The sequence below is a fragment of the Solanum stenotomum genome, chromosome 1, assembly GCF_019186545.1.
Source record: "Solanum stenotomum isolate F172 chromosome 1, ASM1918654v1, whole genome shotgun sequence".
In the NCBI taxonomy this organism is placed as follows: domain Eukaryota; kingdom Viridiplantae; phylum Streptophyta; class Magnoliopsida; order Solanales; family Solanaceae; genus Solanum; species Solanum stenotomum.
Genome location: NC_064282.1, coordinates 27033786 through 27053153, shown reverse-complemented (window position 1 = coordinate 27053153; position 19368 = coordinate 27033786). Strand labels below are relative to the sequence as shown.

Genomic DNA, 19368 nt, shown 5'->3' with positions numbered 1-19368 from the left:
TACGGTTGACCAGCATGGACCGTCGTTCGATCCACGGTCTGTAGGTCAGACCGTAGATCGAAGGTTAGCAGCCAGTTAGCTGAAAATTCTGATGGGTCAACTTCAGATGGTCATAACTTTTAGTACAAAATGAATTATGTGTCCTGTGACCTATGGTTAGATAGATAATTGAATTATCTTTCCAACGCCACCAAGTTTGCTAAATTTCAACATCCGAGTAAAAATTTATGACCATCTGAAGTTGACCCATCAGAATTTTCAACTAACTCGCTGCTAACCTTCGATCTACGGTCAGACCTACGGACCGTGGATCGAACGACGGTCCGTGCTGGTCAACCGTAGTTCGTGTCAGAGGCTGGGTAAAGGAGGTCTTGATCGACGGACACAGACCACAGACCGTGATCTGATCTACGGACTGTCATATTATTTGACACATATTCAAGTCTTGACAAAGACACTAGCAACTTATAAAGCAAGTGACTCAACACTTAAGAGATGAAAAAGATAAAATGAGCTAAAATGACACAGCATAGGAATTATAAGAGTGAAAAAGATCAAATCGTTCTTGAATTAAAAACTATTGAGGCCATCTATGGATGCCCTTCACAGACCGTAGAACAATCTACGGACCATGAAAGGGTCTGTAGAAAACCAAGGAAATTTTTGGGTGCATGAAGGTCATTCTATATATGGGAGCTTTTACGATCCGTAGATCTATTTACGATTCGTACAAGTGCCTATAAAAGATAGAGTCACCTGATTTCTGAAGTCTTTGTTTTACAGACTAATCTACAATTCGTGGAAGCTTCTATAGTTCGTAGAAGAGTACGTGAAACACTTAGACAAATTTTCTAGTCTTGACTATGGTCTATGGAACCCATCACGGTCCGTGGTTCCTTACACGGCCCGTAAAAGGGTCTGTAAATCAGAAAATTGCAGACTTCAGTTCTTTCTGACTTATTCAAGGTCTGATCTGGACTTAAAAATTTATGAGGTGTTACAACACGAATTTCATGTTGTCCCTCTTCATCTATGATATCAATAATTCGTTTCAATCATAATATATTTTTTTGGCTACCATATCAATAAAATATCTTGATTTGTGAGCTTTTTTCATGATCAATCTAATCAAATCATCAATCTTAGGATCACAAATTCGATTTGATCCTCAAATTACTTTTCTAGTCTAAAATTATTTCTTTAGCTTCAGCTTTCAACACATTATCCCGAATCAAATATAATTTCATCTTCAAACTATTTGATTTTAATTTACTTCATTAAAATCGATTGTGCCTCAATACGAGTAAAAACTCTATCAGATTTGAAAATATCAAGTCTCATGAAGCTATTAAGAACTCCACCACCATAAGTTTCTTCTCTGCTAGTAATCAAGAAAGGCCAACTATACTCACTCAAGGCACCCATCATTATATTGGCCTTGTCAAAATGATAAAGGATAGTCATTTTATAATTCTTAAGCAACTCCAAGCACTTTTATTGTTTCAAATTTAGATTCTTAGGATTGAATATGTATTCTGCAATAATTGATGCTCATAATGGACCCCATATAAATAATGCTTTCAAATTTTCAAAGCAAATAACACCGTTGTTAACTATAAGTCATACATTAAAACATAAACAATAATTTTACCTATTTGCATCAAAACACATCCAAAGCCAATCAGTAAAGAATTACAATACACCACAAAGTATTCACCCCCAAGTCGAAGTCAATAAGACCTTGATATTTGAAAAGCTCGTCTCATAGTTATCAAATTGCTAAAAAGAAATTCATTCTTATTAGAATGTCTTGAAATTTATCATAGGTATATAATCCAATTCATTTTTATTTTTTTATAGAATTTGAAATTATTAATTCTTCTTATTGTTAAAAATAAATTTATAAATGAAATTTTATTTACCAAAAATTAAAATCACAATTTAAATTTCTACTTTCGAAAATATTTATAATCGTGATCTAAAATTAAAATCAAAACTTGAAATTAGGCTCAAATGGTCAAATGCTACTATATAAGTCAAAAAGGTTCAAATAAAAGTGGGTAAAAGAAATGCTCTGCAAATTTATTTATCCTTTAATAACAAGCATAATGCTTATATTCAAAAGAATTTGCAAATTCACCTTCGAGTTTTGAGCTTCCAACTCCACAACCATGGCGGGAACTTGCATCACTCCTCCATGTCTCCTTCGGCTTTCTACACCTTCCACTCTCCTTTCGAGGAAACCTCTTCTTTTAGCTTCTGCCTTAACGACACCGCGCCGAAGAAAATTTGCAAAGAGGAAAAACTATCTCCGCCCCAAAATACTCAAAACCACTACTAAACCCTACATAAAACCCCAAAATGAACCAATAACTCCCCTTGAGACCCCAATCCAACACACCCATATTTCGCCTTCCGACGAAGTCGCTAAAGCGCCGGAAAATCAAGGACTCCTGCTGTCGGAAGTTTCAGAACCCGAAGCTATTGTTAATGACACTGAAAGTACCTTTTATGAAACCCCAATTCAACAAACCCACATTTTGGACTCCGACTTAGCCGCCGGTGACGACCTGAAAACGTCTGAAAATCGAGAATTCCGGCTGTCGGAAGTTTCAGATCCGTCTGGAGCTGTTAATGCCGTTGCAGGTACATTTTCTAACACCCTATTACTGAATTTTGGGTTGTGGGAAGTTGGAGAAATTTGTTTCAGATGACTAATGCTGTTTGGGTATTTGATCAATTGATTAAAATTTGGATCCTAATTGTTATAAATTATTAAAAATGAGTTATTTATGGCACTCTAGGTACCTTTGGTAAAGGTTCGTTGCTGAAATTTGGATTATGGATAGTTGGAGCCTTTGTATTTCAAACAGTTTGTGCTGTTTGGGTATTTGGTTCAGCTGATTATAGTGGAAAAAATAAAAGTTCGGATGGTAATGGTTATAAAAATGAGGTCTTGGAGTTGGATTTGAAAGGTACAAGTAAGCACAAATTGAGAATGTTTGTGAATGGGGATGGAAATCAGAGTATTGAAAATGGGGGAACTGTTTTTGTGGACGAGGATGAAATGGAGAAGAAGATTGAGGAAATTCAACATATGGCAAGGGAGGCGAGAGAGAAGGAAAGGTTGGAGTTGAAGGGCAATGACGTTGATGAGGAGCAGGAGGAAGAAATTGAGGATAGTGATGTTAAAATGGGGATAAAAAAGGAAGTTGATGAACGGTTAATCAAGCTGAGAAAGAGACTGGGAAAGGTTAGCAACAAACAGCCTACAAATTCTGTTACTTTTCCAACGGTTGATGTTAATAAAAATGTCTGGGATGATGGTGGTACTTTGGATGAGAAAGAGCTTAGTGCTTCTTTAACATTTAAAAGAAAGCAGAAATTTAGAGAGTTCGCCAGTAAACCAAGTAATAAACCAAAGGGTTTTATGGCCCTTGACCATCAAAGTGTTGGTACAAATGGAGATAAAACTTTGGAAGACAACACCGAAGTGAAGAAGAATGGAAATAGAGAAGGTGGAGTTGATGTGTCGGGCGATGATGAGGTAGACCTGCTCACCCTTGATTCACACAGAGGTGCTTTTGTGAAATTTGGTGAAAACATAGAGAGTAAAGGAAACACTAAAGATGCAGAGTCGGTATCACCTTTAAGTGTGAAGAAATCTTCCGAAAACAAGGGGAGGGGAAGAAAGGAAAGGAGTGTTAAAAAAGTCGAAGGTGGAAAGGCTGATGTTATCAAAGCTGTCAAGAAGAACTCATTGGAGAAGAGCGGAAGGAAGAAAAAAGGAATTGCATCAGACTTGGAGGAATCTAAACCAAGAATTGGTAATATTCTAAAAAAATCCTTTTAGCTGGCTTTGTTTTTATGGAGTTCTATACATTTTACACCCCTAATGTGTGTACAACCTTTTGATTTGCACCCTATCCTCTTATCTTTTACAATTTACTCCCTAATCTATGTAATTCATTGCAAAACTTTACAAGAATTTGTTATGTGAGGGGTAAAATAGAAACTTATATGATTAACTAAAGAAAAAGGAACTGAAAGAGAGGGAGCAAGAAGTGTCCGAACCAAGACTAGCCAACAATGGCAATTACAAACAACAACATACCAACATACCTAGTGTGATCCCACAAGTGGGTTCTAGGAAGGGTAAGATATTTGTAGAGCTTACCTCTACTTTTGTGGGGTATAGAGGTTGTTTCCGATAAACTGTCGGCTCGAAAGAGAGTTATTCAAAGCAGAGTTGCAAGAAAATATGACAACAGAATATCAAAATACAAAGCAAATACAACAACAAATGATGAAACACATTGAAGAGTAAGAAACTGCACAGTTACTAAATACTACTATTAATAAGGAGAGGAGATGGGGCTAGAGTAGTGTTACCAAAGGCACGCTTTAAGCGCGCTTAAGCCCTAAAGCGAGGCACAAAATGTGTTGAGCGCTTCGCCTCACTTTATGTGCGCTTCAGTGTCGTCATCAAAGTTCTAAGACAAACTTTTCCTTGTCAATGAGTCTCTTATGAAGATGTGACACTAAACAATTGATATTTAATTTTATCATATTTTTTTTTCAATTTTTTTTGTCATATATTTGTCATTCATGGTTATAATTATTAGTCTTGGACTAAACAAACACATTTTATGTTTTTCTCCCTTTGCGCCTTTTTTCATTAAAGCCCACGCTTTATTTGCGCTTTGCGCTTAAAGCCCCCATGGACCTTAGAGATCTTTTGCGCTTTTCGCTTTTAATAACACTGGGCTAGACTTTGCATCTCCCACCTAAACCCTAATCATCGACTTCCAAACCTTTCTATCTAGGGTCCTATTCCTCAGTAAGCTGGAGTTGAATATGTCGTGTCAATTCGTCCATCACGAGGGCTGATCCCCATTGCAACCTTATCATGATCGAAAAGTATTTTGAGTCACCTCCCGTTGTTCTTACTTGAGTCTTGGCTCCATCGTACCTATATTTAATTGCCATAATGTAAGCCACAGTGGTACACCTCTAGTTTCCAAACATCTCCGGAAGACCTCCCTAGAGACTTATCGTACACCTTCTTAGGGCGATGAACACCATGTGTAAATCCCTCTTCTTGTCCATCTACTTCTCCAACAATCTTTTTACGAGATGGATGACTTTTGTAGTTGATCGTCCTGGCATGAATTCGAATTGGTTTTCGGATACAGATCCTTATTTCGACCACCCTCTCAAAAACTTTCATAGCATGGCTTAGTAGCTTGATACTTCTAATAGTTGTTGCAATGTTGAATATCACCTTTGTTCTTATACAACGACACCATTGTACTCCGCCTCCAGTCTTTTGGCATTTTAGCCATCCTAAAACTAACATTAAACAACCCGGTCAGCCACTCCATATCTGCTTTGTCTGTGATCTTCCAAAACTCCACCGGGATCTCATTTGGCCCGATAGCTCTTCCCTTCCTCATCTTACAAATACTTCTTTTACTCTCTACAACCTTTATGCACCTAGTATACCCAAATCCTTATGACTCTCGAAATACTCTTGCTTAACTTCTCACACTTCCTAAAGAGCACATAATCTATCTGAGTTTTAGCCAACCATACTTTGGTAAGTCACAACTGCTCCTCCCTCTTCTGGAAGCTTGATTTTGCTATGACTAACTCGAAAGCTTTCGCAAAGTCTAAGGACTAATAGTGGATCTCCTCCTTCATTTCCATCTCCTAAGCCGAAACCTCCACGTACATCATCATATCCTCTTGAAGTGGTCCCTATGTGAGCATTGAAATTCCCTCCTAAAATTAGTTTCTCCATATGCGGAATATCTGTCACAACCTTGTCCAACTCTCCCAAAAGCATTTCTTGACCTCCTCATCCAAACTCCCCGCGGTGCATATGCACAAATTATGTTAATAGTTAGCCCTCCCAGTACTAACTTAATGGTCATTTTATCATTCACCATCCTAACCTCTACCAGTTGCTCCCTGAGCTCCGTGTGTACTAAAAAGCCTACTCCATTCAATTCAGTGACATTAATAATTTGCAAGTCATCTAAATGGTGGCATTTGTGATCTATAAATTAATAGTTAGTAGTTCCATTCCAGTTTCAATGAGTTCGGGTAATTAAGAATAAGATTTTCAGTTTCTTCTCATTTCATCTACTAGTTTCCAAATAGAAAGAAAGACTGCGAAGGTACTCTAAAGGAGAAATCTATATTGCAATTAATGGGGAGTATATTCAGTATAGTTGTTTGAATAGGAGAAACTCATTACTTGATGTGGGTATGTTCTCGGCTAGTTTCATAGATATGTCAGGTCATCAAACATCCTTATGAATGTGATTCAGAACCTTAGGCGTTGTTTGGTACACTGACTAAATTATCCCAGGATTATAGTCCTTGATTGTAATCCCTGGACTAATTTATCTCACCTCCCAGGTGGGATAAAATAATTCCAAGCTGGACGGGATAAGATGGAATATCCCAGGATCAAGTTTGGGATTAGATTTATACTGTATTTGGTTGATAGTATAAAACTAATCTCAAACTTAATCTTGGGATATCCCACTTTATCTCGCATACCAAACGACCCCTTAGGGTACAACTAATGGATACACAACTCAATATCCTATTGTAATAGAGATTAAGAGATCGTTTGGTAGAGTGTATAAGAATAATGCTAAATAGTGTGTATTAGTAATACTTGCATTAATAATGTTTGTATTAGTAATACTTACATTAATTATGCATAAGCTATTTCTTATGCATTGTTTGGTTTGGTGTATTAAAAATAGTTTGCATTGCATAAAATATTTATTTACAAAGATATCCTTCACAATTATGATGGAAAAGATGTAAAAAAGATTTTGAGGTGCAATGAGGTCTTTAACCATGTTAATGCACGCATTAAAACCCCTTGCATTACTAATACCAAGAAATCCATGGTATTAGTAATACACACCTTAATACACAATAGAGTGTATAACTACACAATAGAGTGTATAACTGATGCAAGCATTAGTTATACATAGCATGAAAAAGTATACCAAATAAGGTATTACTTATACAAAGAGTTAATGTATGCATTATTTTGCTAATGCACTCTACCAAACGACCCCTAACTGTGCTTAGTCGTGTTTCCTCTCTCTATTCCCCCACTTAGGATCTTTCTTCCATCTCCTTGTACTCTCTCCCACTCCTCTTATTTTATTAATTTCAATTCATAGTTTATCCCTTCTGAAATGAACTGTATTATAGGTTTGAAAAGAAACATATAGGACAGGGGGTAAATCATTAAAAATAGAAGGGCAGGGTGCAAATTCAAACTTTGTGCACATGTTATGGGTGCAAAATGCAAAGAACTCATTTTTGTATGATCACATGCTATATTGCTGCCAAAGGTTTGTTTTCTATCGTTTACCTTCTGAATTTGTAGTTTATACTGTTATGCCTTTATATCTTGCACCTATTGAATACCTGTTGAAAAACAATGTGAGCAATTTGGGAACCAGTATTTTGTCTTCTGTTGCACTAGTTCCTGCAATCAATAAGAGATGCATTTTAATGTAGCACTGTTCATTTTTTAGCTACAGATATTTTGGTAGATAGAAATAATGGGAGCAGTTTGTTTGAACCTGTAGACTCAAAAGAATTAAACAATCAGGAGACTGCAACAATTTCAAATACTGGAAATACTTTGGTTGAAGTTATGGACTCGGGAGAATCACGCCGTATAAAGAGTACTACAATGATGAACAGACGCAAGAACTCAAATAGAAACGGAACTTCAAATATGAAGGAAGTTAAGGACCAAAAAGTAGTGAATCCAAAGGAGGGTACGAATTCAGGAAATGATACTGACTTTTGGTGGTTCAGTCTTCCTTATGTTCTTGTATGTATATGGGATTTATGTCCACTTCTTACTTGTTTATTTTCGACAGCTTGCATTCCTACTATACATGTTATCTTTTGTCTCTGTTTTACTTTCTGATAGCATCTATGCGTGTAGTTCTAACTTCTGAGTTTTATAGCAAACTTGGTGCTGTGAAAAGGGAAAAAATGATTGAGCCCCGCTTAGGTACACAAAAGATGACGAGTCCAAGGAAGAAGCTAATATGTGGGACTGAAACCAAGACTAATGTTATTGCAGTTAACTTGAACTAGGGATCATTGCCTTGTCATTATTTTGTCTTATCATGTGAGAAATATTAGTCAGATTTTATATGGTTTTGTGCTAGAAGTGTTTATCCAGCCATTTGTGTCTTCCTTGCAAATTGTATCACTGTACCCTTCTCTTTGGTTGTTGCTCTCCTATAAAATGTTTTTGTTTATACTTCATGGATATCCCTTGCTGAGGCACTTGAATATCTGTGCTGAGATTAGAGAACCTTTTAGTTGGGTATTGCTGGCATCCGGTTGCTTAAGTACCAGTCATTTAGGTTAGCAACATAGGTATTTGGCAAATGTCTTGTGTGATTTATCGACCTTATATTTGATATTCACAACTATTTATATATTAACGGGTTATTGTGTGGACACATTTTAATCATCCAATGTCACAATGGATATGTATTTGCTTATCTTAAATATCTGATTCCATTTTTCGGAAACAACGTCTCTACCTCCACGAGGTAACGGTAACGTCTGCGTACATTTTACCTTCCCTAGACCCCACTTGTGGGATTACACTGGGTATGTTGTTGTTGTTGGCTCTTGCTTCATGCTCCTGTCACTAAGTGCGTTGTTGTATGCAGGCTATACGCATGCGGAGAGGTCATGATGATGAAGGACCAGAAGGATTGTTTACCTTAAAAAGTAGCTCTCAAGTAAATGGTAGCTTATCTCATACAGTCACCTTTGAAGATCGTGGTGATGCCACCAATTTTTGTTATCTCTTACAGTCCTTCTTTGAAGACTTGGGAGATTTCAGTGCTGAAATTGTCCCTTTACCAGTTAAAGTAAGAATATTAAGCTTGCATTAAATATATCTACCTCATATCCTCGCAGTTCATAAAGTATTCTATTCCACAGCATTTAGAGGGCCTTACTAACTTTTTGATGACAAGAGCCCTACTAACCTTTCAAGGACTATTAACACTGTTGAGAGTGACACTCCAAGAAAAGTTGGTTAATTTGTGTATAACTGAATTTTTCAACTTATGCCTGTACCATGGAATTTTTTATGCGGACCATTCACTTATTTTCAGGAACTCAGTGAGGCAATTAGATCACATACTATGAAGGTAATCGTGGTGAAGAAAGGGAAACTGAAGCTTTATGCTGGACAACCATTAGCTGATGCTGAGATGGCTTTGCGCTCAATGGTTGAACAGGAATGAAGGGTAGAAAAATAGACCTTTTTCGCGGAAGAAATTTTGGGGATAACCTTCTATGGTAATGAGAGATTGTACCCGGCTGAAACCTTGGTTGCACCAGATATTAGAATGAGGGATCAACATATATTTTCTGAAGAGCATTTTGTCTATAAGGTTTTGCTGCACTTGGAGATTTAATAGGATTTTCTTTTCTTTTACAAGGCCCCCCCTTTTTTTTTGGTCTATTTATGAGGCTTCAAGATTTCATGCAAAATGTGCATCAAGAATTGTGTGGTTTATGTATGTACATTTTGTTGAGGTTATACCATTTTTTTTTGTATTGTTGGGTGATAATGAACCTTTTCCAAGTGGTATTTCTTGAGCTCGAGAAGATGATAAAACGAGAACCTATTTTATTTTTAGCAACAAAACAATATAGTTACCCTGGAAAGGTTACATGTAAAAGATAACAATGAAGACTGACTAAACAAGTGCTTTTAGTGCTAAAAATTTGAATGAGTCTGTCTACTAGGAGGAGACAATTTTAACTATGGCTTGTGCATGAATAGCTGGAAGATTAGACTGGCAAAAGTTTTGCCACACCTCTTGTTTCTGCTCTTCATCCTTGGTTAATGCCTCATATACTGAAACCACGATACTTCTAGCTGCTTCTCTTGCCTCAGGGAGTCTATCATTGAGCAAATTTACAGCAATTTGGACCAACGAAACGAATCCAAACTCTTTCATTCCATCCAGTTCCTAGAATAGCAATGCAACTCATTAAGAACCATGACAGAGAGAAATCTACAGCAGTTAGATAAGAAAATGTAAAAACCAACCATCTTAGAAACACAATGTGATATTGAGATTGCAGCTTTTGCTCTGATTCTCATGTTGGAATGTTTGACATAGGTATGAAGCTTATGGAACAAAGGAAGAGGAGTCATAGTCTCCACCATTGCCATGAGTGTCTTATCTGCTTCTTCACAAACAAACTTTTTATCTTGAGAAGCTTTCAGCAATAGCTGCAAAATCTGTAAAAAACTGCATATTAGCCAGTGCACTAGAATGTTAACACAACTCGATAAACGCTATACATACCACATTGTCAAATGCATCAGAATTAGATGATTCAAATAACTCATCACCAAAGGCTTTGAAGATATCAGCTGAAGCCATGACAGAAGTTTTGCAGAGAGCACTTCTTGGATTTTTCATCGACTTAACTATCACCAGTAAAACTTTATCCCTACATTTACAAAAACCGCGAAAAAAGTAAATCCCCAAATCAAACTAAAACAGAACAATTCAAAGAGATGAAACTTACAGAATTGGCAGCAAGAGAGCAGAGTGAAACAGAGCAAATCGCCTCGTGTCGTTCAATGAGCGACAAATTTCCAACCAATCTTTAGATTCCAACCCTCCAACAAGTCCCTAAAATTTACGAAAATCCATCAAAATGGTTATAAAAAACTTGAAGAAATTAAAAGAAGTCAGCCACATACATGGATTTTGCTATCTGGGTCATCAATGGCTTCAAGATTCTCAGAGGGGACGTAATCAACCGCTGCGTCTCCGGGTGGTAAAGGGGCTTTGTTTTCGTCATTGACAACACAATCAGTCTGTTTCTGATTCTGGGTTACAACAACTTTTGCTTGTTTTTTGGGTCTTTCGATCGCAATTGGGAGAGCGTTATCGAGGGATCTGAGTGCCATTTGAATTCAGATTATACACTTTTTTCTGATTTTTTGGAGGAGATGAGAGTGAGTGATTTATGAAATGGGTTTGGAATTTTGGGGCATTAGAAAAAGAAAATATTTTGGCAACGGTCAGTTTTGAATTTTTGAAAATGAAAATGAAAAGAGGGACTTTTGTAACGGTCATTTAATTTTTGGGAGTTGTGACAAGGAATCCTAAATTAAAAAAAGTGAAGGGGGAAACTATATAATATAAAAGATTTTCCTTTTATTTTTAAAATCTTTTTATGTATAAAGTTATATATATTGATAGTGAATATATGCTTTTTATACATACATAAAATGATTTAACATTTTAAAACACCACTTATTATTTATTATTAGATTCTTATAATTGTATTATAAGTGACCTAATTAGTAAATACTTAAATCTTGATTTCTGTATTTGGACATGGAAGAAATTGTAGGGATTTCAAGTTTGAAATAATAGAACAAAAGATTTTCGAGTTTGAATATTTAAAAATATTGAGTGCAACTAAACTTATAATTAACGAATACTTTTGCAAATTAAAAGAATCATAATACATTTCTTATATTCTAAGAGTTCAATACTTATTTCTTTTGATAATAATCATTTAAATATTAGTAATATATACTTGTATTTGCAAACGTGAATTGGAAATATCAACTATGGTGGACGATGGAAATTAATCAAAAAATAATAATTGCATGATTAAATAGTATAGTATCTTAAAAAGGGGTAAAGTAGTCCATTCATGATTATTTTTAATTAATAATATATAAATTAACAAGAATTGCTACAACGAAGTATCAAAAACCACAAGGGAGATAACTGTAATATACCACGTGGAAGCAAGTGACATGAAGTCAACCTCAAGAGAGATCTCTCAAATTAACAAAAAACAAACAATCAAAAAATTTAACAAAGACAAACATTCATGCCCAACGAGTCGGTAGATTTAAAATTCCGGAGATGTAAACTTAACAAAGGTGTGTTTGGTACAAAGGTAAATGATTTTTCATGAAAATAAATGAATTTCTTACTTATTTTCTTATTTTTGATACATAAGCAACCATATTAATCTTGAAAACACTAGTTTATGATCTAAAAATAAATACGTGGGGGGTGGGAATGGGGGCTACAGAGGTAGTAGTGAAGCTGAGATGTGTTGGAGGATGGGAAAGACACAATTGTATGGCACAGCAATCACAAGCAAGAATCTAGAGGCGTTTATGGGATCAAATGGTGTCAATTTGATGAACATACAACAAAGGCTAGCATGCCTCATCGTTCGGTTTAGAGAGCACTTTTTCATTGAGAGTTCCTCGTTTCTTTTCGTGGGGCATTGTCAATCACAGACTTCTTGTCGCATCACCTACCACATGAGCTTCTGCAGTTTCAGACCATGTTCATAGGCTTGCACAGTTTTAAGGCAAGAAACATGGACAAAGGAGCATGAAGCTCCAATGGCCTTGACTACCTTATCAGATAGTTTGATTGGATTGTTTCTCCTTGTGGTGCGCTTTGGCCTTTGAGAGTAGCTTTGAAATTGGAACACAGCCTCTCAGAGTGAAGGGAACTCTAAAAAAAAGGCAATATACAGCCTGTCAAATAGAACAAGGCATATGCTTTTCGAGCAACAGAGCTTTCAAGTTACATGAAGAATATTTTTCATAGGGCAATTCCAAACTAGAACTCATCAATACAACTTCATTGACATTCATTAACTCTCTGCCCATCCATAAAACACATTATTTTCACAAATATAGTAAGCAAGCCAAGATAAAATCATCCAGGTCACCTTATGACTGATACCAGTATAACCTGTCAAGCATCAAGCCAACATAGTCAAACACCTTTTAATATACTAAGCTTGAGAAATGCCAATGAAGTGTAGAAGTAGTAACTACTACTACAGATACAGGAGCGGTTTTGAGAATGAGCAACTTTGACTTCCAATTCAGAAATGATTTTGGAGTTTCAGCAAAGAGAATGATAATAATACATTGTTCTACCATGACTGTTCAATGGTGAGCATTCAGCCTTGTTAGGCATCTAAACACCATGTATGTGAGGCTGCTTCTCTACATAAGATTCAACTGACTCCCCATAGAAGACATTTAAAAATGTAGTTATATATGTGTAAATGAGTGTTAGTGTGCATGTGCAGCAGAGTGGAAGAACAGGAAGCACGGCAAAAAGATATTTTCATGTGGTAATTGTTTGATGAATAAATAAGAAATAAAAGATGATCAGACCTTTGAATTATGGAACTGAAAATTTCTTTATGGCGACGAGTACCTATGTCAACATTACAAAGATCTTGAAGCATGCTGCGACTTTGCTATTTCTCTCAATATAGCACCAACGATTGCAGCCTGCTCAAGACATTCTGCCTTGTGTAATGCATCTAAAAGAATAACACAAGTTTTGGTATATATATTACATCCTCTTAATCTTGTTTCTTCAAATAGTTTATATGCCTCCGTCGCTCTGTTCGCGATGCTTAGCCCCTCTATCATAGTGTTGTAACAAGCAGAATCTGGTTTACCTCCCTTGGCCTGGAATTTCTGAAAGAGTTTATCAGCCTCTGATACATTTCCGGCCTTTGCAAGCCCAGAGATCATGGTTGTATAGGTGATCATATTGGGTGTTAATCCTTCTTTCTGCATCTCTTGCCAAAATACAAATGCTTTATTGAATTTTCTTACTCTACAAAGACCATTAATGATAATGCTATAAGTAAAAGTATTTGGAGTGCACTTTAACTCCTTCATTGACTTGAAGCAAACAAGGGCTTCGTCTATTTCTTCAGCCTTCACTAGTGCATCAAGCAAACAATTCCATGTGTATACATTTGGTGACAAGCCTTTTTGCATCAATTCTTCCATGATTAGATATGCTTCGTCTATTCTACCCACTTTACCAAATCCGTCTACTAGACTACTGTATATAACCACATTTAAAGGAACACCTTTAGATTTTGCTTCTTCAAAAAGCATGTAGGCTTCATCAAGTCTGTCAATCTTAGCAAGCCCATCGATGACAGAGCCATATGTTACTACAGTTGGCTCCAGACCTTTTACTTTCATCTCCTCCAGCAGCTGATAAGCTTTATTAACTTTACCAGATTTGCAGAATCCATCTATAACAGTATTATAAGCAAAAGTATCCAGCACATACCCCTGTTCCTTCATTGCATAAAACAGCTCATACGTTTCACGAGCACAGCCGGCTTTTATGAGGCCATGGATTAGTATAGAATAGCTCCTTACATCTGGAGTGAATCCCCAAGTTTTGATTTCCTCAAACAGAGACCTACCTTTCTCTGTCTCACCAGCTTTGAAAACACAATCCATATAAGTATTAAGGAGGGTAAGGTCAGGACAAGCTCCTTGACGCACCATCTCCTTGTAAATTTTGTGGCCATCTTCTTTTCTCCCACACATGAAAAAGTTCCTGATGAGAGATGTATAGACAATGGCAGTAGGAGTAAGATCAAAATCCAACATTTGTTCATAGAGTCTGTATGCATCATCAACTCTCCCTCGCCTACCCAGCCCATCTATCAGAGAACAAAATGTGAATTCATTTGGTCTACAAACTTTATGATCCATAGCTTCGAAGATAGAACATGCTTCATCAAGTTGTTGAGCCTTGCATAGACGATCAACCATTATATTCACAGTCAATACATTAGGAAACAAGCCAACTGCCTCCATGGTGTCACGAACTTCTAAAGCAACATCAAGCTTCCGTGCCCTGCAGAGCATGTCTAAGAGAATATTATAGGTTGAAAGATTAGGTGCAGCATCTTTCCTCATCTCCTGAAATATCCTTAATGCCTCGTCCACTCTTTGTTTCTTCCCAAGGCAAGTAAGAAGACTATTATATGCAATCACACTTGGTATTGAACCTTTTTGTCTTTGTCTCTCAAGCAAACTATATGCTTCATCAAATTTACCAGCAGATCCATAACCCATGATCATGGTATTATAAGCATATGCACATGGAACAGTCCTGTTGAACTCCAACTGCTCAAACAAGTCTACAGCTTCATTCAATCTATTAGCTTTGCAAAGAACTCCAATCATACTCGTATATGTCACATCATCAGGTAAAATACCATGCGCCTTCAACTCATGAAAGAATTTCCAGGCCATATCAACTTTACCAGCCTTGCCAAAACAGTCGATGCAAACATTATAGAGGACAATGTCTGCATCAAAAGCATTGCTTTTCATCTCATCCAACAAGGACAGAGCAGCATCAACTCTGCCCTCCCTAGCAAAAGCTCGAATTACAGTCGTGAATAAATGTACATTTACTTCATATCCTAATTCCTGCATCTGATGAAAGAGGGTGAGCATGAGATCAGGTTCTTGTACAGCAGAAAGCGCACCTATTACAGTTGTATATGCAGAAAATGCAGGACGAATCTTAAACTTTCTCATGGTTTGAATTAGATCAAACGCTTCTTTAAGTTTTCGCTTCTTCACACAGCCTGCAACCAACTCAATCGATACAGTGTTCGATGGGCCAAATCCAGCGAGACTCATTTCTTCCAAAATCTGTTCCAGATTTTCGAAATTTCTAGTCCTGGCCATTACCATGAGAAGTGAATTATATGCTTCAGGGCAATGTGCTCGGAGGGTTGTCTTCTCAGCCCATCTGAAGTAGTGTAATGCTGTGTTGACATCCTCTAGACGCCTTAATACTCCAGTGACCACTTCGGTACTAGGATTTTCATCACATTTGGATAAAGCAATCTCTATAGAAGGTCCCCAAGGACCACTCTGCAAGATCTTGCAAACATTATCCACTGTTTGCCTTAAACACTCCAATTTGTTTGAAAAGGCTTCGCTCCACCCATGTGTGTTATCTACTCCATTCTGCACATTCTCTAATCGGCTCAAAAATTCCGGGTTTCTCTCTGGAACGAACGAGCTGACAGGTCTATCAAAGTTGGAATATCCATTATTTGAAACTGAGAACCTCTTGCAATTAGCAAATACAGTGGTGCGTTTTAAGTCATACTGAGATCGCAATCCTAAAGCAGAACATAAAAAGAGTAAGCAACTAAGATACACCTGATTCAAAAAATGCGTAAGCAACTAAGATACAGTGCTGTAATGAAAGAAAAGGAGACTACAAGGAAATAAAATACTCCTGGCTGCCAGAAAGATAAGTACCTTTGTTGGAACAGCATTTAGACCAATTCCCCATCCCTCACTCCCTTCCTTCACTATATAAGTTGTTTCTTCTTTTCCCAAGTTCTTTGAGTAAATTTGAGCGGAAGTATCTTTAAAGCCTAATCAATAACCATTTTGTAGGTACTTAAACAGTAACAACAGCAATAACAATTACACTCAATTCTTAACTGGTTGAGGTTGGCTATATAAATCCCCAATAACCATTCTGCTGACCTTCTTCATTCAAATATTCAGTAATTTGTCTTTGCTAGGTTTTTCAGAATGGAAGCTTAAGAAAGATCAACAGGACCGCCAGGAATCAGTGCTACTCCTACTGCTATGCACTAAAAACTGCTTAAGATAGATCAATCCCAACTATTGCATCATGTAGGTATTTGTAGACCAAAATTTTGTAGCTGAGCTATATACATTAATATCAGAATATGCTGTCTTACAGCAAGGGAAACAATGCAACACAGATAAGCAACACTGGACAAGAAATGTTTCCAACCTTTCCAGTTCTCCCAAGGAAAAGGCAACCAAATATTTAGGGAACACTTAGCTTTTGAAAATAAAGATTTATGCACCTCTATTAATCAATTGTAACCTCATCCTAGCACGTTCCAGCTGCGGCTATGTCATTATCCTCCTGAACGGATATCAACCTGCAAGTAGACAAATCCAGAAGTCTTGACCTACAGTAGAAAGGAAAAATTATCTCAACCTGAAACAAAGAAACAAATGGAACACAGAATACTAGGTACCAGACAACAAATACAGCTGCAATAACAACAGCACGCCCAGTGTAATTCCACAAGTGGGGTTTGGGGAGGCTAGGATGTAGATTGTTTCCTATAGATCCTCAGCTTCAAACAAATAGGCTGCTAAGAGCTAATAGAATATATTTTCTCAACATAATTATTCTACAACAGTCCTTCAGAAGTATTTCAAAACAGACAACAACTGAAGTTCTAGTTTTGACACAAAAGACCATTTTTTTATGTTCTGGCTTTCAAAGATTGAAACTTTCCTAGCTCAAATGGAGAATCCAACTCAAAACAAGGAAATACAAGAACTGGGTGGCAACTAAATTTGAAATTGAAAAAAAAAATCTACTGATATGACTTCTAAAGAGAAGCTTTTTCTGAGTCAATAGTAATATAACGATTTTCACAAGTTTGAATCTTTTCTGTGACAAATGGAGAAGTCTACAAAACAAAGAAAATCAATAATATACCTCTGTCGATTGCTCAAATTGTTGCCGGTTAGGAGCCAAAAAATGGAAAAACACAAAGATTTGGGTGAATAAATTTCAACACCCCCAAGAATCAAATAGTTATTTTCAAAAAGGGTTTAAGCAATGTTAGGGTTTATGCTGTAAGAACCTACAGAGTTGTCAATGTGAGGAGTGTTTTTTTTTTCACTTCAAAATATTGATTTGGAGTGAATTTGTATGTGTAAAGATCTTGCTTTTACTAACATAGGGTTCTTTCATGTTCATATTTAGGGGTGACAAAATAAAAGTCCAAAATATATAAATATTTATTTTTGAATTTTTTTAATATTTATCTCCTTATTTACATTTACAAAATTTAAAAGAAGACAATTTTTTTTAGAAAAAATATCTAGTGGGATCAACTTTTCAAATTTTGGTTGAATGTATTTCCATAGTAAAATAAATCTATTGAATTCTTCTTCTTTAATAAGGTAGAGTTTCAGAAGTTTTTCTTTTTTTAGTTTTATCGTGCATATAAATTTTGCATCGTTAAATTAAAATTAAATTTTACTCTAATTCAATGTATTGTGCTTCTTGAGGACAACATTATACTTTTTTTTTTAATAGTGAAATTGTGAGTACGAACTTAAAGTTTCGTTAATTTTTCAAAATTTGATCAATGTGATGGAAGACCAATTTAAAGTGAGATCAAAATGAATAAAAGTGTACTAAGTGAAGGATACTAACAAGCTCATACTTCTTTTGTAAGAGGAAATGTTCAATAAATTAAGGGGTCGATTGGTAGTTGGTTTGGAGCTGAGTTATGCAAGTATTAAATTATGCATACGTAATATCACATTTGGTGGTTGGTTATGAGGTAAATTATTCATGTACATTGTACAAAATTAATATGCTATTTAGAAAAATGTATAACTAATATAAGTTATGCACGATTTTATGTATTATTTTATGCAAAGGACATAAGGTGTAATAACCCTGCATAGAATAATACATAGATTACCTCATAACTAATATCTACCTTACTAATATTTGCATAACTATAACCAGATAACAACTATTAGTAAGGTCTTACTAATGGAAGCTAAGCTAAAGAAATTGATGTGTAATTGGCTATCTTAATGGCCGCATGAATAAAAGATGGAAAATAACCATTAGGTCAAATTTTGGAGATTAGTTTCATTTTTGTATAAGAGAGTGATATTTTATTAATTATAGGGAAAATGGTCTGAAAAATATTTCAGTTTTGACCGAAATTGCTGTTACGATACCATGGAGGACCTTTTACCCCTGCACTATTTAATAGTGTATTTTAAAGGTATATATGTGCCCACGTGGATACATTACTATTTAAAATGATGCAATATTTATGATGTCCACGTAGGCACATATATACCTTTAAAATACACTATTAAATAGTACATGGGGTAAAAGGTCATTTCCAAAGTTTGGTATCATAAGAACAATTTCAACCAAAGTTGAAATATTTTTCAGACACTTTTCCCTTAATTATAAGTTGGAAAAAACTAGGGGATTTTAAAAAAAAAAATGAAAAAGGTTAATTTTATCTATGATTACTTAACTTTTATTTTATTACAGTAAAGTTACTATACTATTTTTTTTGTAATATAAAAATCATTCAATTTTGTTAAAATATAACAAAATTAAACAATCTTTTATAACAAAAAACCATTCAACTTTGCCAAATGATAACAACAAGTCACTAAACAAAAAAAATTATAACTAAAAAGCCATTCGACTTTGACTAAATATTATATAAATGAAATCAACATAACAAAAGATACATCGATCGAACTTCAAAGTTATTTAGAACAACGAGGAGGTGAAAATGATGAGAATCTTTAACATTTACTCCAATATCCTTATGCCATAATAGTTGAGCAAGAAAATCTTTGTATGA

General features: G+C 35.8%; 4 protein-coding genes across 8 annotated transcripts in view; 1 reads left to right on the top strand and 3 right to left on the bottom strand.

The window, feature by feature from the left end:
• LOC125858923 (uncharacterized protein At4g15545) overlaps positions 1–19368 on the bottom strand; it is a 954564-nt gene that overhangs the window by 586723 nt on the left and 348473 nt on the right. The window lies entirely within an intron of this gene.
• LOC125858870 (uncharacterized) lies at positions 2066–9328 on the top strand. Of its 4 annotated transcripts, none has more exons than XR_007445765.1 (5): positions 2066–2646; positions 2805–3827; positions 7575–7823; positions 8742–8945; positions 9195–9328. XR_007445765.1 is itself a non-coding variant. In XM_049538661.1 (5 exons), the coding sequence occupies exons 1-5, from the start codon at positions 2172–2174 to the stop codon at positions 9324–9326; spliced, it is 2133 nt and encodes a 710-aa protein (XP_049394618.1). In that variant the 5' UTR covers positions 2070–2171; the 3' UTR covers positions 9327–9328. The 4 variants fall into 4 exon arrangements, 3 of the variants coding, with proteins under 3 accessions (XP_049394618.1, XP_049394614.1, XP_049394623.1); XM_049538661.1 differs by having other exon boundaries at positions 2070–2646; positions 7581–7879; XM_049538657.1 differs by having other exon boundaries at positions 2070–2646; positions 7575–7879.
• LOC125858956 (uncharacterized) lies at positions 9739–11094 on the bottom strand. The gene is made up of 5 exons (XM_049538714.1): positions 10808–11094; positions 10630–10736; positions 10404–10551; positions 10142–10336; positions 9739–10061 (listed from the first exon to the last, which is right to left on the bottom strand). Exons 1-5 carry the CDS (start codon positions 11015–11017, stop codon positions 9831–9833), a joined length of 891 nt encoding a protein of 296 aa, XP_049394671.1. The 5' UTR covers positions 11018–11094; the 3' UTR covers positions 9739–9830.
• On the bottom strand, positions 12217–17678 carry LOC125858792 (pentatricopeptide repeat-containing protein At3g06920). Of its 2 annotated transcripts, none has more exons than XR_007445763.1 (4): positions 17451–17678; positions 16801–16908; positions 13280–16071; positions 12217–12845 (listed from the first exon to the last, which is right to left on the bottom strand). XR_007445763.1 is itself a non-coding variant. In XM_049538595.1 (4 exons), exons 2-3 carry the CDS (start codon positions 16823–16825, stop codon positions 13334–13336), a joined length of 2763 nt encoding a protein of 920 aa, XP_049394552.1. In that variant the 5' UTR covers positions 16826–16908; positions 17451–17678; the 3' UTR covers positions 12217–12845; positions 13323–13333. The 2 variants fall into 2 exon arrangements, 1 of the variants encoding a protein (XP_049394552.1); XM_049538595.1 differs by having other exon boundaries at positions 13323–16071.